Genomic DNA, 15,840 nt, shown 5'->3' with positions numbered 1-15,840 from the left:
GCGTCCTGGTGTTGTGGCTGTGGTCAGCCTCGGGATTTTCAGACACCAAATGAGGGTAAAACATCAACTTCATGAGCTCCTTGTGAAGAATCAACGAGGAGAGCCTGTCAAAGCCCCAGGAGAGGCCCTGGCATGTGATAAGTAGACCAACAAATTTCTAGTTCTTTCTCCCCTGGGGTTGGTGGGCCATAAAGAGGGCTCATCTTTCTGCTACTTTCTTCCCCTTCATATCTCCACAAAAAGGTCAAAGGGGCTAACACACGGATACTAGAGTTGGAATACAATGACCACGGTGTGTGTGGGAACAGTGACCCATGCGTAGGCACACTTTTATAGCACCATTTAAAAGGGGGATATTTTAGAAAAGGACATCATAAAAACAGCCCAGAAGGACTAATACAGGAATTGATATTGTGGATGTGACCTACGGTCCCAACACAGGGCGAGGGGGCCAGCTTGGGGGAGGATGGACAGGTCTATTTATAATGATACTCACTCTCATTTTTATTGTCATTACACATGTACAAAAATAAAGCCTGATTATGAAGAAAATGGCCAACATTCTGCCACTGTCCTCAGTAAAAAAAATCTTGCTTCAGAAATTAATGTAATTTCTTACACATAACCCTAACGCAACTGCAACAAAGGCATGAAAATTCCAAGAGAAAGGCTGGGGGTAACAGTAGGGACTGAGGGACCCAAAAGCTTTATTCATTCACTTAGTACACATCCGTACAACTCCTATCAGGGAAAGAGGTAAGACAGACCAAGAAGCTGACCTCTTATGTCCAGGGCCCATCGGGGAGAGATAAATGAAGAGTTAAATGGACTTTTCTCTACGAAAAGTGACAGTAAGGATGTACACGGAGCATAGAAGTAGCACAGAAGAGAGGAATGTCAAGGGACTGTGCTATATACTTACATTCCAGAACTTTCTTTTCCCTCAAGAAAAAGGAGAATAAAGTTTTGAAGATGAAAAGATGAACAGAATTGCCTCATCAACTTCTACGCCATTAGTAAAAGTGTAATAAGAGCAAAGTGACTTGCCTTTGTTTTTACATGTAATAATAATAATAAACACATTTACATAAGATTCTGGTACTGGGAATCTCAGAAATTGAACTTTTCATTTCTAGAAATCCCATTCCTTCTTCCCTATTGTTTTTACTTCTCTGCTGAGACCTTCTCATTTTTCCTGCTAAGACTTCATTCATTAAAAACACAGTTTGCCTCTTTTTCATTGTGGATAGTTTTCATGGTTGTTTTAAACCCCGTGCTCATTATTTCCACCATCTGGTTCATCCTGGAGCTGGATTTGATGGACTTCGTCTCCGTTCTTCATCTCTTAGGGAATTGGGGGGGTACTGCAGACATTATGGGGGATTAAGTTGTGGAGAGTCTGGATTCTGTTCCTCTTCTCCAATGAGCGGTGTTTCCTTTGTTTTGCCAGGTAACTTTCCTGTCTGGCCTTGAACTGCAAACGATGCCTGGGCTGCTGTTCAGACCGCAAGTCTATAGGTTGGTGGCTCTGAGTCTGCTCCTTGTATGTGCAGCTCAGAGGTCAAAGACATGGGGGGACAGAGTTTGGGGATCCTCTCTCTGGTTAGCTAGGGGGTGTGAGTCCAGCATTAGCACTATAACTGCAGACACCGCCGATCCAGGTCCCTGTGAATTGCTCAGAGAAGGCAACAGCCCTAAAACGTAGCCTGGGAAACCACACTTCCTATAGGATAAAATGCAGCAGACCCAGATTCAAACACTCACCCAAATCAACCTGCTTTTGTTGGGACTTCTAAGTATGTTCAGTTCATCACAAATCACTAGAAAATCTCTAAAAAGCTGTGCACCTGCATCATAACAACATTTCATGTATAAGGGGGATATAACTGACTTTTATCTAAATCATTTGGGTTATTTATGTTTCCAAATTCTGTGCAATAAGTACGTCCCACTCTCAGAATTAGAATAGTTTTCTAAAAATCCCACAAGAATTCAATTAAGGTAGTCGGAAACAATATGAATAATAACCTAATTCATGAAAAGCAGGAAGAATTTTAAAATAGAAAGTACAAATAAACTATAAGTGAGAGTTTCAAAAACATCCTAATGTTTGGACACAAGAATCTGATAATCTCTGCTACGGAAATAACCCTAAATGGGGACAGTTTTGTACAATGTGGTCACTGAATCTTTTTGTGTAATGCATCTTTTTAAACCCTTAAATACACAGAATACCTAAGTAAAGTATGGTTCAATCACTTAGTGAAATGCCACCCGGCCACTACACATGACTTTTGTAGAGGTTTACTGATGACGCGTGGAATGACAGGACACTGAACAGGACACCAACTGTATCAGGAGCAGGGTTCACAGGAAAAGCAGCCACGGAAACAAGCTAACCCGAGCCCGTGCTGGCCTGTGGCGGGTGGGCCGACGGGGCCTTCCTGCCACTCCCTGAGGCCTGGCTTTGCTCCTTCACCGTTTCCCCTCCCCCCCAAAGTTCCCACAATTGAGATGACTTAAGTGGACAAGCAGAGAGAAATACTGTGAAAAAGCAGGAAGAAAGTTTATGAGGGCAAAAGTTCAAAAAACCAACCCAGACAAAGCCTGGGCGATAGGTGTCTGGGTCCAGAGGAGGGAGTTTTCCACGGGATCTGAAGAATTCGACCTGACAAGTAACGATCCGTGTACGGTGTTTGCACAGCTCGGGCACGCTGCCCAGGACTTCACGAGGCTCGGGTGGCCTCCCCGTGGCTTCACCCCGTGGAAGGAGGAGCGCGCACGTGGGCACGAAGGCTCGGGCGGGAAGGGTCACTGTGCCCAGCCCCCGAAGGGCGGCAGCTCCCGCCAAGGCCCCGCGCCCTGCGCCTCCCAGACTGCACTGTCACAGAAATCTTTTAGCTTGGAGGTGATTTCTTCTGACAAGTGCACTGAGTGGAGGCAGAGCGATGTTACTGAGACAGGAGTGGACACATGGGAGAGTCCTTCAGAGACCGATAACGTGACATGGGTGACATCCCAGAGAAACGGGTAAAAGGGCTGGATGGTAGAGAGAAGCAAAATCAAAGTGGGAATGTCCGGATGGTGAGCAATGGGGGCGGCAAAACATCACAGGAATTCCTGGACCCCCGTGGAGTTAGAAGGATGGGCTTTCGGGACCTCGGTCATCAAAGCCCATGCTTCCTTGCCTTTCATTGCTCGGCTTTGGCCACGAAACAGGTGAAGGCCAGTGTGGTCCAGGGGAAGCATCTCTGAGGGCAAGAGGCTCCAAGGAAGGAGGAAGCAGAGGAGGCGGGAAAGGGAGTGCAGAAACAAAAATGAAAGAAATGCAAATGGAAACAAGGAGCGAGCAGGCAGAGGTTAACCAAGTGGTTTCCTGTTTCCTTCAATAGAGGGACAGCGCAGAGTTGGGAGGCCACCCTGCCACATGCTGGCGCTGCCCCCTGCTGGCCCTGAGCTGCGGAAGGCTTTCCAGGCCTCCAGAAAACTACTGGGTTGGCCAAAAGTTCATTTGGTTTTTTTCCCAATGATGGCTCACAAGTAGTGCTTAGTGTCTTTAACTTCACTTGAAACAATTTTGTTAGATTGTATTGTGACAGCTATTATATCAATGTGCATTAAAAAATCTAAATTGGTGAATTTTTGTGTATCCATTTTCATATTGAAGATGGAAGAAAATATGCAACATTTTTGGCGTATTATGCTTTATTATTTCACAAAAGTTAAAAATGCAACTGAAACTAAAAGATATGTGCCGTGTATGGAGAAGGTGCCGTGACCGAGCGAACGTGTCATGAGTAGTTTGCAAAGTGTCATGCTGGAGATTTCTTGTTGGCTGATGCTCCATGGTTGGGTAGACCAATTGAAATTGATAGCAATCAAATCAAGATGTTAATTGACAACAATCAATTTTTTACCATTCGGGAGATAGCTGACATATTCAAAATATCCAAATCAATAAAGGTATTGGTGAAAGTGAAAAATGTGTCTTTTGTTTTACAGAAAAAAACTAAACAGACTTTTTGGCCAACCCAAGAAGCAATGCTGTTTACAAGAACAAGCCAGCTCTATTCGGCCTCCAGCCCCCAGACCAGGATGGGGGCCTTGCTCCTGCTCTGGTCCACCTGAGAGCCAGCACACCAAGGGCCTGTCCCGCTGCCTTGCAGAGAAGTGAGCAGACGGCTCGTGTGAGGACTTCCTTCACGGTGCCATCAGCCTGAGAAGGAAAAGGCCTGGTGAGACAGACTTTGGGGGGTCACTGAACCCCCAGGATGCTACAGGAGTGGAGAGTGTCCCCATGTTGCACGTCACTGTCAGGCGTCTGGGAGCCAGGAAAAGAGATGCCCAGGTCGGCTACATCCGTCTAGGTCACCGCCCCGCCTGCATCCTAGTCTGCACCTTTGCCCAAACAGCTCGAGAAGGGGCCTTAAGTCTGCAAGTGTCTCCTTGTCCTTCCAAAACCAGGCCATTCCCTGAGCAGTTTTTTAAATTGCTTCAAGGCAAAAGGCCTCCTTTTCTTCAACCCTAAAAGAAGAAGTACTGCAGCTGTGCCTTGTAGAGTTGGGCTGAGATACTGCACAGGAGACATTGTCCCGGGTCCTCAGAAGCCCCCAACATGCTTCGGCTGGTAGGGGTGGCTCTGGTGGCTGCTCTGTCACTGAAATAAAACCAGGGGAAACCTCAGTGGGCAACCTAAAAACCAGATGTTCCCACAGGTGAATCAATCCATTTGGTAAACATTTAAGGCCAGAGGCTCGCTTGGTTGAAGTGTCGCCCCGATGTACCAAGGTTGTGGGTTTGATCCCTGGTTGGGGCACATGCAAGAACTGGGCAGTGGGTGCACGGGCGGGAGGAATCTCTCTCTCTCTCTCTCTCTCTCCCCTTCCCTCTCTCTCTAAATATCAATGAATAATTTTTGTAAAAAATTTAAGAGGAGGGGCAAGAACACTAAAAACTGAAGGGTTCATAAGCACCCCTTCCCCTTTTAGCTCTGTTGTCTCCAGAACATCTCAGGAGTGTGACTGCTCTCACTGAAAAGTTGGGCAACCGGCACAGGTTCTTGCAGAACTCCTGCAGCTCCCGTCTCCCCTCTTCCAAGGCAAGAGGCGCAGGAAGCAGGCCAGGATGCCTCCGTCGGGCTAGCGCTTACATAACCACGCTATTCTCAGACCGGTGCCTGTCCCTTCCCATGGGGAAGGTTTGACAGTCTTCCTACACATACAAAATGCCACGTCCAGAATTAGAATCCCACGCCACCAAGCCAGCGCCGGCACATCAACTACTTCCTCCCAGACAGGGGACAGGCCTGGATGTCGTGCTGACACCTCCCTTCCCGAGGTCACCTCACACCAAATCCAGAGCTATGCAATGCATGGCCACATGGTGACCATTTGGGAAAAGGGGGAAAGGAAAGCAGTCTCAGGAAGGAGAATAGAAATAGAAGGCATGCTCACTCATGGGGAGCTGGTTAATTGACAGCGAGACGGCGCCTGCCTCAGGGGTCTCCGAACCTGCGCTCCCTCACCCTCTGCCCGTGCCCCAGGTACGTCAGCACTGATCTCAGATCTTTTGCGATAATGATCGCACGGGAGGCAAATCAAGAGGCCAGACAGTGACAACAAAGTGAAGAAGAAGTGCTGGCAGCCCTGGCCACATAGCCCAGTGGTTACAGTGCCATCCCAATACTCCAAGCTCATGGGTTCAATCCCCCAATCAGGACACATACAAGAATCAACCACTGAATGCATAAATTAGTGGGACAACAAACTGAAGCTTCTCTCTCTCTCTCAACACTTGAGAGAAGGAAAGAAGGAAGAGCTAGAGGTTTTCAACAACCCATCATGACACCTGTATCCCAGAACTGCCCAGATGCTCAGGTTCAGTGCTGTGCAGCCTAAGTTCAAGGCCAAGGTGCTCTGGGGGGTTATCCTGGATGCAGTCCCCCAATTGAAAAGTGCTTCCTGTGGTCAATAGCAAAATTTCTTAATTTTTTTGTTGTGGTTTTGAACCCTCCCTCTTTGGAAAACACTCAGGGGACAGAGGCCTACAACAGGCAGCCCCGTGAGAACCTCCTCAGCAATGGGCCTGCATGCCAGCTCCAGAGGAGTGAAAAGGTGGAGGGAAAAGAACCACCACCTTAGAATTCCCTAGAATCCATGGACTTGGGGACACGTTGCCCCTCAGCATTAGCTCTGACCCAGCTGGTTACCATCAATGCAGTGTCCCAGTCACTCAGGGGGCGCAATGCAGACCCCAGACCCACTATAACCATCAGGTCCAAGTGGAAATGGCAGTAGTCAGAATTTATGAAAACGTTCTCAGGGCCAGGCAGGTTTCTGAGAGCCTGACATCTATTAACCCATTACTGTCCGTGACAAGCTCAGGTAGGCTCTGTGACTACACCCACCTTATGACTGAAGATGCCGAGGTAGGGAAGGCTAGGTAAACTGTCCAAGGCCACTCAGCAATGGAGCTGGCGTGGGACACCAGGCAGTCCGGCCCAGAGGCTGTGCTCATCCAGTGCTTGTCTCAAATGAACCGGACTTGTTGGCACGTTACAAAGCCCGCAGCCCCTGGGTGTCACCCTTGCACCTGCTGGACGGTGCCCTTTGGTCCCAAGAACGCCAAGAGAGTGCATGCAATACACTGACAGGTTAGTGACTACAACTGTTTCATAAGTTGCCTCCTTCTGCCACAGCCATGTCTTGATGGGGACAGAGTTTTGTGGGTTTTAAGCCGAAAATGGGAGGCAGAAGATTTTAGCTGGGGCACCTTATTTAAAATTACCCCACTAAGTACACCACCTTCTCAAGCTCATCAGCCCAGATAGTATCTGACATACATGCCTTTGTTCGGAGCGCCCTCTAGTGTCCCCCAAAAATAAATTCAGCTCTCTCACAGCAGGTGAATGAACCACCTGTCTCCTCATTCGGTTTTCAATAGGTTATCCTGGAGAAATTGGGCCTAGATTTAAAATTAATCATAGTGGAAAAGACAAGAGGAGAACAAAGCTAAAATACCGTCATGCCAATGAGTCATCGTTGGTTTTTGAAAGTTCTCCTTTAGAGTATCACCTGTAATAATATAAAAGTATTTCTAAAGCACAATTATCCACACCTCCCTTGTGGGGAATAAGGGCGGGTGTGCTTGTCATTGTCTTCAGGTGTGTCCACGGCAGGTAGATGCTGCACCTCTGTGGGCTGCTGACTCTGGGATGAGGTGACCCCGTTCTCAGGACTGCTCCGGGCCCTCCCAACCTATCCCCCCGCCCAGGGTAGGGAGACGGGAGATAGCATGTCACATATGCAAAGTCACTGCCCTGATGGAAACGGCTGCAAGAGACAGGACATGGGGCCCACTCTGGACCTCTGACAGTGACAGAGAGCGTGTGATGGAGAACGTGTGACGGGGATGCCCCTGGGAGCCACACTGTGCAGTTTTGACGGTCCTTCTCCACCCCAGCCAGAGGGCAAAGCAATAGCGGGCAAGCAAAGGTCTGCTGGTATCCCCTGTGGTGCCTCTGGACATTGGTGTGCCTCACCAGGAAATGCGATGACACCGCCCTGAGACAGGTGTCCCCACGAGGGCACAGACACCCATGTGAAGAGCCCACCATGCAGGAGCTCTGTCTGGGTGGGTGACTTCTCTGCTCGGGTCCACGATGGAAAACAAACCCTGCCACCTGGTCTTGGGTTCAGCCAACTTTCCCTTTAGGGTCTCTGCACTTAAAACCAAACAGGAAGACAGTGAACGGATGCTGGGCCCTGAATCACTGAACCAAAAGCATCCCAGGAAGACGTCGGAGAGCCCAGCCTGCACCTGTCAGCACGCAGCGCCCTGTGCAAGGCGTCTTCTGAAAGACCTGGCGCTGGCCTGCCAATCACGGTGGGAACAGAACAAATGCCTGCAAGTTTCCGCTGGAACTCTCGGTAGCCTGAGGCAACGCCCCCTCCTTTGGCTGCCTCCCCCTCCAGAATCCCCCAACTATCTATTTGTTGTGAGGAAAGAAAAGGCAGAAATAAAAGGGGAAAAAAGTTCAACAGGCTCAACCCTCCCCCTCCACCATCAAGACAGAAGTCTCCATAACACCTCTGAACACATGACTCAGAAGTGGCTACTTAAGAAAAAAAAGTTGAATTTGGCTCTAAAAGATTCTACCTGTGTGGGAAACATAGGTCAAGAACTGGCGCAGACTCCCCCAGACAGCTTTGTTCCACAGCCCACAGCTCTGGTTCCCTGCTCTGCACACCCCCCCCACCGGCCCCTCCCTTGCTGTTCCCGCTGTCACAGAACCTCATTGTGTGACCGCCCCCAAATTCGTCATTGTTTCTAGTCCTCATTCATCCGGATGCCCGCTCCGCCCTCCCGCACCCCGTGCCAGCACTTTCTTCCCTGCATTCCCATGCTAAGGCAGAAGAAAATGCTCGATGCATAGATCATGCCCCCGTAAACGACTTCAGGGACAGAGTAAGGAAAAATCGTCGGGAGCAAGTCAGGAGATGTGAGTGCTAGGTAGCAGCTCACAGGCCAGAGCTGCAGGCAAACCTCACTCACTCCACGGGGAGGCCCACTGCGCATTTCAGAGTGCTCCGAGCCTCTGTGGGGCAGGGTGAGGGCTGCAGAGACCCCTGCGGAGTTTCCAAGACCCCTGCCTTGTTCCTGCAGCTTCACACTTTGCTGGCGGATCAGCCTAACTGTGAGGTCCCTGGGTGTCCCCGGGGGTGGGCCTCTGAGCTCAGCGCCCTCGCAAATCCAAGTCCATGGCTGTGGTTTTGCGCCCTCTGGTGGCTGATTCTGCTCCAGCTTCACTCATAATGGATTTCTCTGCTAGTTACACAGGGATGGAGCAAGCCTAGAAATGACTGGGGCTGGGGGAAGGGGTGTCTGAGCAGACTGGACCAGAGCACAGTGAGGACGAGGCAGAAAAGGGAAGATCGGGTTCCAAGGAACAGACCCATGAGTTCATCCGGACTGAACCATGCAGAGGTCTCAGTCACTAGTCATCCCTTCGCCAAGTGTCCCCCAAGGGTCCCTCACGTGGAAGGGACTGGCTGGGGCTGGGTGGACCGGCTAGGATGGGCCACCGTTTCCCAGAAGAACACCCCAGCCCACACTGGGACCTCCTGGATTGTGTGGCTAGAACTTAGAGAATTTCAGCAAGTGACAGTTTAAAAATATCAGGTACTCTTTTGCTTTTATGACCTCCTGTTTATGGGTCATAGTTTAACTATTTGGAAGCCAAGTGCTTCGTTAGGAATACCATGCCAATTATTAAAACCATTCTTATGGGGGGAAGTGATTTCCTTTATTTAAAAAAATCTGCTTTCCTCTGTGGTTTCCAGTTGTCAAGGAAGGGGGTTGGGGAGAGGTGAGCGCCATAAAAATTAGGTAAATGTTATAACTTACTCTGCGATTCACACGTGCAGATTCTAGAGTCTTACTAATGCTGTTCTTGAACTTCAAGGGACCAAATCACATTCTCAGAGGCAAAACCTTACGAGAAAGTTCTGTGAGGAATGATGCAGAAATATAAGCCAAGGCCACTACAGGCTGAGTTCTTGTCTATGTAGAATGATTTTAGAATGGAAATTTCATTGTAGAATGGAATTTCCCCAGATCTCAGGGGTGCAGTACTTTGGTGGACTATATGATCCCCCAGTGCCTATCCCGGGCAATGCCAAATGACTGGCAGGTAGTCTCTAACGTCCCACATGCCACTTGTCACTTACAGGAAATGTAGGTGTTTCTCTTTCTTCCTTCCTCTCTCTCTAAAAGCAATGGAAAAATGTCCTTGGGTGAGGATAGGAAAAAAAAAAAAGAATTATGCTAAATCTACTCTGCCCGTATTCTATAAATAGAAAAACTAAGTCAGGATGACTGCACATCTGTTTAGAACATGGTTTATTGACTATTTTAATAAATATTCAATATTTATTAAATATTGAATTTAATATTTCACTGTGTCATTGAATATACTCACTGTTGAGACCAGCTGCTCAGAAATAAAAATTCACTTCAAAATGTTACTGCTCGATGACGACGCACCTGGTCCCCCACGAGCTCTGGTGCAGACGTACAATGAGGTTAATGTTGTTCTCATGCCTGCCAAACAGCATCCGGTCTGCAGCCCAGGGATCGAGGAGTAATTTTCACTTTTAAGTCTTCTTACTTAAGAAATACATTTATTACGACCATAGCTACCATAGAGAGTGATTCCTTTGATGCATCTGGGAAGAGTAAATTGAAAACCTTCTGGAAAGGATTTGCCATCTAGATACTATTAAGAACATTTGTGACTCGGGGGAAGAGGTCAAAATATTGACATTAAGAGGAGTCTGGAAGAACTTGATTCCAACCCTCAGGGATGACTTTGAGGGGTTCAAGACTCCGGCGGAAAAAGTAACTGCAGATGTGGTACAAGTGGCGGGAGATCGAGACCAAATCGCTGCGATCTCATGGTGTAACAGCGGTGCGCATGAAGAGCAGCCCCTTGTGGTGGAGCGAAGAGAGTGGTTTCCTGAGATGGGATCTACTCCTGGTGACGATGCTGTGACGACTATTGAAACGACAACAAAGGACGTGGACTATGACACAAACTGAGATGACAGAGCAGCAGCAAGCAGGGTTTGAGAGGCCTGATTTCAATTCTGGAAGAAGTTCTGTTGTGGGTAAAATGCTTCCAAGCAGCATCACGTGCTACAGAGAAATCGCTCATGCAAGGAAGCGTCTATTGGTGAGGCAAACTTCATTTCTGTCTACTTTTAAGAACTGGCCACAGCCACCCACCCCGGCTTCAGCAACCACCACCACCACCATCGAGCTGAGGCCCTCCACCAGCTCACGGCTCAGAGGATGGTGAGCATTTTTGAGCAATAAAGTACTTTTTTACTCCACGTATGTACATATTTTAGACATAATGCTGTTGCGCACTTAATACACTACAGTTTGCCATAAACTTAACTTCAACAAGCACTGGGAAACCAAAAAATTCATGTGGCTCTCTTTATTGCCATGTCCACTCTATTTCAGTGGTGTAGAACCGAACCCCCAGCATCTCTGAGGTCTGCCTGAGCAGACATCTCCTTTTCAATGTTTGTCCAACAGACTGGACGACGGTAAGATGCACAAATAGAAAAGCTGTCCGTTCACCATCAAGAGAAGTAACTCCCACTGGAACTCCGGTCACACACACAGCTCGTCGGGTCTTCATCGTGGTAACTGACAGGGTATAGTCTGTATACAGGCATTTCCTATTTTCAGAATAAACTCATTCCGAAAGTGAGAATCGCCTTCTATCACCTTGAGGAACACATGCACACTTCCTTAGCGTTCCAATAAAAATAGTGCTAATATCCCAGACAGCCGTAAGCCCCTCCCCCCACCAGGGGACCGCCCACAGCAGGTCCATGTTGAAACTAGAGAGCCATTAACTGAGACACCTTAGGAGATTAAGCAGCTCTGTTATAAAAGCAGGTGCTTTTCTGTGCTGGGACTAACACACAAGCCGTTCTGCCGCTTTAGGTTGAGATTTTAGAATCACGTCATCAGAAAAACCTTCTCTGTGGGGATGCTGTACCAACAAGGAACATGAAGCCCACCTGCCTTCTCCAAGGTGTTGTGCTTTATGACCCTTCCACAAACTGCCTTCCGTGCCCTGTTGGAGCGACGGCCCCCTCTAGCTCAGAAAATGTAGAAGCTGCCTACGATGCTGATGGCATGTGCGCTCTGAAAGCAAGGAAGGGAAATGCCATTTGCTGGGTCCCCCCCCTCCCTGCAGGGGCTGTGCCCATCGCTGACAGATGGTCTTGCAGGGCCCCCAACAACCTACCTGCCCAGTGTCACATGTGAGAAACTAACACCCACACAGGTTAAATCTCAGGCCTGCTGCCCCATGGCTTCTAAGTAGGAGAGACAGAATTAAAACCTAGGCCCCCACAGCCCTGGCCAAGTGGCTCAGGTAGTTGGAGCATTGGCCTGTACACCAAAAAGCTACAAGATCGATTTCCCATCAGGGCACATACCCAGGTTGTATGTTCGATCCCCAGTTGGGACATGTACAGGAGGCAACCAATTGGTGTTTCCTCTCTCCCATCAATGTTTCTCTTCCCCTCTCTCTCTCTTGCTCGCTCAAATCAATAAACATGGCCTCCTGTGAGAATTAAAAAAAATCTAGCCCACTCAACTCCCAAAACTTGTCATTTGACACTTCCTGGGCCTACCTGGGAGATGTGGAATGAGAAACAGCAATCTTCATCCTATAAACTGAACTTTCCTTCAAGAAGAGCCAAAAGATTATCCAAACCCCAGACTGCTCCTGACGGAGTTAACCGGAAGGAGCTCGGTAAAGAGTGAACAGGCAGACCATTCCTCTGGCGACAGCACAGAGTGAGGTCTGCACCAGGACTGTCCGTAAGTGCAGGCAGGGCATGGGTGGCCTGACCCTGGGTGACTCGGCAGCTCTCGCCGTGTTTGCACGGTGGCCTCTAGGGGGCGCAGGCAGCGCGCGGTTCCCTTCCCTGCGGCTTGTCTGGGTCTGGTTGCTCCCTGATTTTACAGAGAAAACCTCTGCTTGTCAGAGCTGCTGGCATTAGAAATCATTCCTAACCAATCTTTCCCAATTTCCCAGCTCTCTTCCTGGAAGACGTGGCCTGGGAGAAGTGGCAGAGGAAGGCCTAAAATTGAAACTGAACAATGACCCATGGAAAAATCAGGGAACCCAACCCTCTCGTTGGATTATTCTCTGTCCAAGGTCTTTGGTTTTCCTAAAATGACTTTTTGAGGCCGCAGAAGTGGCAAAGGCCTTAAAAGTACATCAAATTAACATTCAGTCTTTAAAAACATGCAGTGTTCTTCATAAAGTACTCGTGAAACGGAACGCTTCGTGGGCACTAAATAAGACGGGTCGACACTAAATAGAGGGGACATCACCGATCAGTTAGGACCCCTAGACCTGCCTCCACTGGGAAACGTCACTTTGCTTGGCCTCCTGCAGACTCTGGCGATAATAAAAGGGGCGCTTCCCACCTCCACCCCTGTTATGAACCCCTTCCCCGAGACCTGTACCCTGTACTAACCTGAGTCCCTCTTCCTCACACACATGGCCCCGACGAAAACCACTAGGACCCGGGGCAGAGACACGAGGGGTTCTGGGCCTAGGAAGCAGGAGGTGTAAAGAGCTAGATTTCTGCATTTTCTACATGGTTTAAACGCACTGGAGATCCAGGCCAGGGCCGAAGGAGGAAGGGGAAATGGCAGTAACCAGGCAAACACCACACCAGGGCATTCAGAACAATCGGGGGCCTTTGGAAGGCACGCATCCTGGCTATGGTAACAGGACTTAAGGGTGAGAAAGTCCAGGTGAGTCTGCGAAGCTTCCCTGGTCCTTGGATACACCTTGCTGCTCAACACACAACAGTGAAACCTGGAAGGAACAGGGGGTGAGGTAGCATGTGTGCCCCACCTGCCTCTCCTGGGCTAAACCTCTGAACTCGGGCTCTGCCAACACACAGCTGGGTGAAAGCTGGGCCAGGGCCACCCACGCAGCTCCATCATCGACACACACCTGGCACAGGAAATGCTCACCTGGCCCATCAGTCATAAAACTGTCGGCTAAAATTTAAAATAACAGATTCGACTACAAGACCAAATGGAACGTCATAGTAAAAATATAGGATATGGTGGATAAAGATGGTATGATAAATATGTCTGCAAAGGAGGTCGCAGAGCTGAAGGCCATGTTTGAAAAGTATTCTTACTAAGAAAGACATGCTGTGACAGCCGCTATAAAAATAGCACTCAGAGGGTTAGGTTTTTCTTTACGTGTAACAGAAATTTTTGGAGAGTTTCAGAAACATAACCACTCTGATCCACTGCTGGTTAAAACGGAAAATACTCAAAGCAATTTATTAATATGGAAAGCCCTAAAAATATATACAGGAGAAACAGCAGTTGCATAAATGTATCCTAAAATCGTAATCGTGGACGAGCATAAATGGGCAGCGAGGAGCGTTTCAAAGCAGTGCAACGCTCAGAGAAGGGGCTGGGTTAAATAAACCGCAGTGCATCCAAACAATGAAAAACTCCTCAGCAATAAAAAGCAGTACATGTGCCCTGGCTGGCGTGGCTCAGTGGATTGGGTGCCAGCCTGTGAACCAAAGAGTCACTGGTTCAATTCCCAGTCAGGGCACATGCCTGGGTTGTGGGCCAGGTCCCCACCGGGGAGCACGGGAGAAGCAACCACACATTGATGTTTTTCTCCCTCTCTTTCTCTCCCACTTTCCCTCCCTAAAAATAAATAAATAAAGTCTTTAAAAAAGAACCCAGTACATGTTAAGTGATGTGGAAACATTTTCAAAGACACTTCCCATGAATGACAACTTTTCCCAAATGACACATCAAGTGTGGTATCAATGTGTATAAACATTAATATCTGTTGTGTCCGTTCAAGGAAACAGTACTTGCAATTATAAAATAAGGTTTGGTGACTTAGAATCACCAAACACCAAATCTCATTTTTTGGTCACATGATAGAGGTTAAGATGGAAACCCAGTTTCACATGTGCAGAATTTGAGCTTAATCAGCCCTGGGTCATACAGAAATATGGTGGCAGTAAAGGCACGGACGAAACAGAGTCATACTCAGGACAAGCTGTGTTCCGACTTGCACCCTGAAAAGAAGAAAATCTTGGAGACACCTTAGCATTCGTAGCAGGACAAAGCTTTTAGGAAAATGTCTGTTGCCTACATCTCATCATGCCTGAATTTTGGGAGACTCTCAATTCGATTTTGATATGCAATCAGTGTGTGAAAGGAACCCACTTTCTAACCCGGGGATCCGATCCTTCCTCTCTTTCATTCAAAACAGAATCTTAAGCATCCCGTGAAGTAGACGGAATAAAGCCGAGATGCCCCCGGGCGAACTACTCTTGGTTACACTTAATCAGAGCTGAATAAACAAACTCAGTATTAGTCACACTTGTGCAAGTTATTCCATTTCACTGCAGCCAGAAGAGATTATCATGTGATCCTGTGTAAACCAGCTAAACATCTGGAAAATGTGAAAATGACTCTGAGAGGCGCAAGCGGACCACAAGCTTGGCGGAGCCATCAGTTAGGCGGCTGAGGTCAGCGCCGAGGTCAGCCCCGCGGTCAGCCCCCCTGCAGTGTAAGGTCACCGGGCGTGGTTTACTTACAATGAAGCCAAGTTTCTTATAATCCCGGGTGTACATGGACTTGCGCTTCTCCATGCTGCCGCTGCTGGCATTTGGTTCAGACTCTGCATCAAAAGCAATTCTTCGAAGTTCAAATATGATGTCCCTCTGGGCCTGCAGGCGTTGGGGAGAAAAGAGGAGAGGAGAGTTACTTTCATTGTACAGCATTATATAGACTCCGTTTCCCCAGATGGAGATGAATTACTGCATTCAGGAGAAAAAAAAAACAGTTAAAAGATACCCAATGCTGTGAGTTTGGGCTCTGCCACTCACTCTCCTGGTCAGCCCTGGCTTCGTCCCACAATTATCCTCGCGGCCAAGTCATTTGGAACACTTCTGTCAGTTTTCCTGAGTTCTTAAAGGAGCCCCAAATATGATGACAGGCTTGGGATTGGAGAAAGCCAAGTTCAAGAACCTGGGGCTAATAACTGCTATAAACACAGTGAGAGGCACACAATGCTTGTGAACAGCACTCAGATGACGAGGGATCCCTAACTCCACTGAGAAATGCCTTCACAGAAGCAAACCCTTACACATGGTTAAAATGGTAGAGTCTACGTATATTTTACCATAATAAAAAAGACACTTTAAATAAATACAAGGAAGGGTTTCCAAACACAGAGGGCCGTTC

General features: G+C 48.2%; 1 protein-coding gene across 4 annotated transcripts in view; it reads right to left on the bottom strand.

Annotated features, from left to right (window-relative positions):
• The window catches only part of ELMO1 (engulfment and cell motility 1), a 468,564-nt gene that overhangs the window by 259,876 nt on the left and 192,848 nt on the right, over nucleotides 1-15,840 (bottom strand). For all 4 annotated transcript variants that reach the window (XM_053925918.2, XM_053925919.2, XM_053925917.2 and 1 more), the window contains one exon: nucleotides 15,192-15,323. In XM_053925918.2, coding sequence (XP_053781893.1) covers nucleotides 15,192-15,323 — 132 coding nt within the window. The remainder of the gene's footprint in view (nucleotides 1-15,191; nucleotides 15,324-15,840) is intronic.

This window comes from Desmodus rotundus, chromosome 6, assembly GCF_022682495.2.
Source record: "Desmodus rotundus isolate HL8 chromosome 6, HLdesRot8A.1, whole genome shotgun sequence".
Lineage (NCBI taxonomy): Eukaryota > Metazoa > Chordata > Mammalia > Chiroptera > Phyllostomidae > Desmodus > Desmodus rotundus.
The sequence above is the reverse complement of the archived record's forward strand: the minus strand, read 5'-3'. Positions and strand labels throughout refer to the sequence as shown.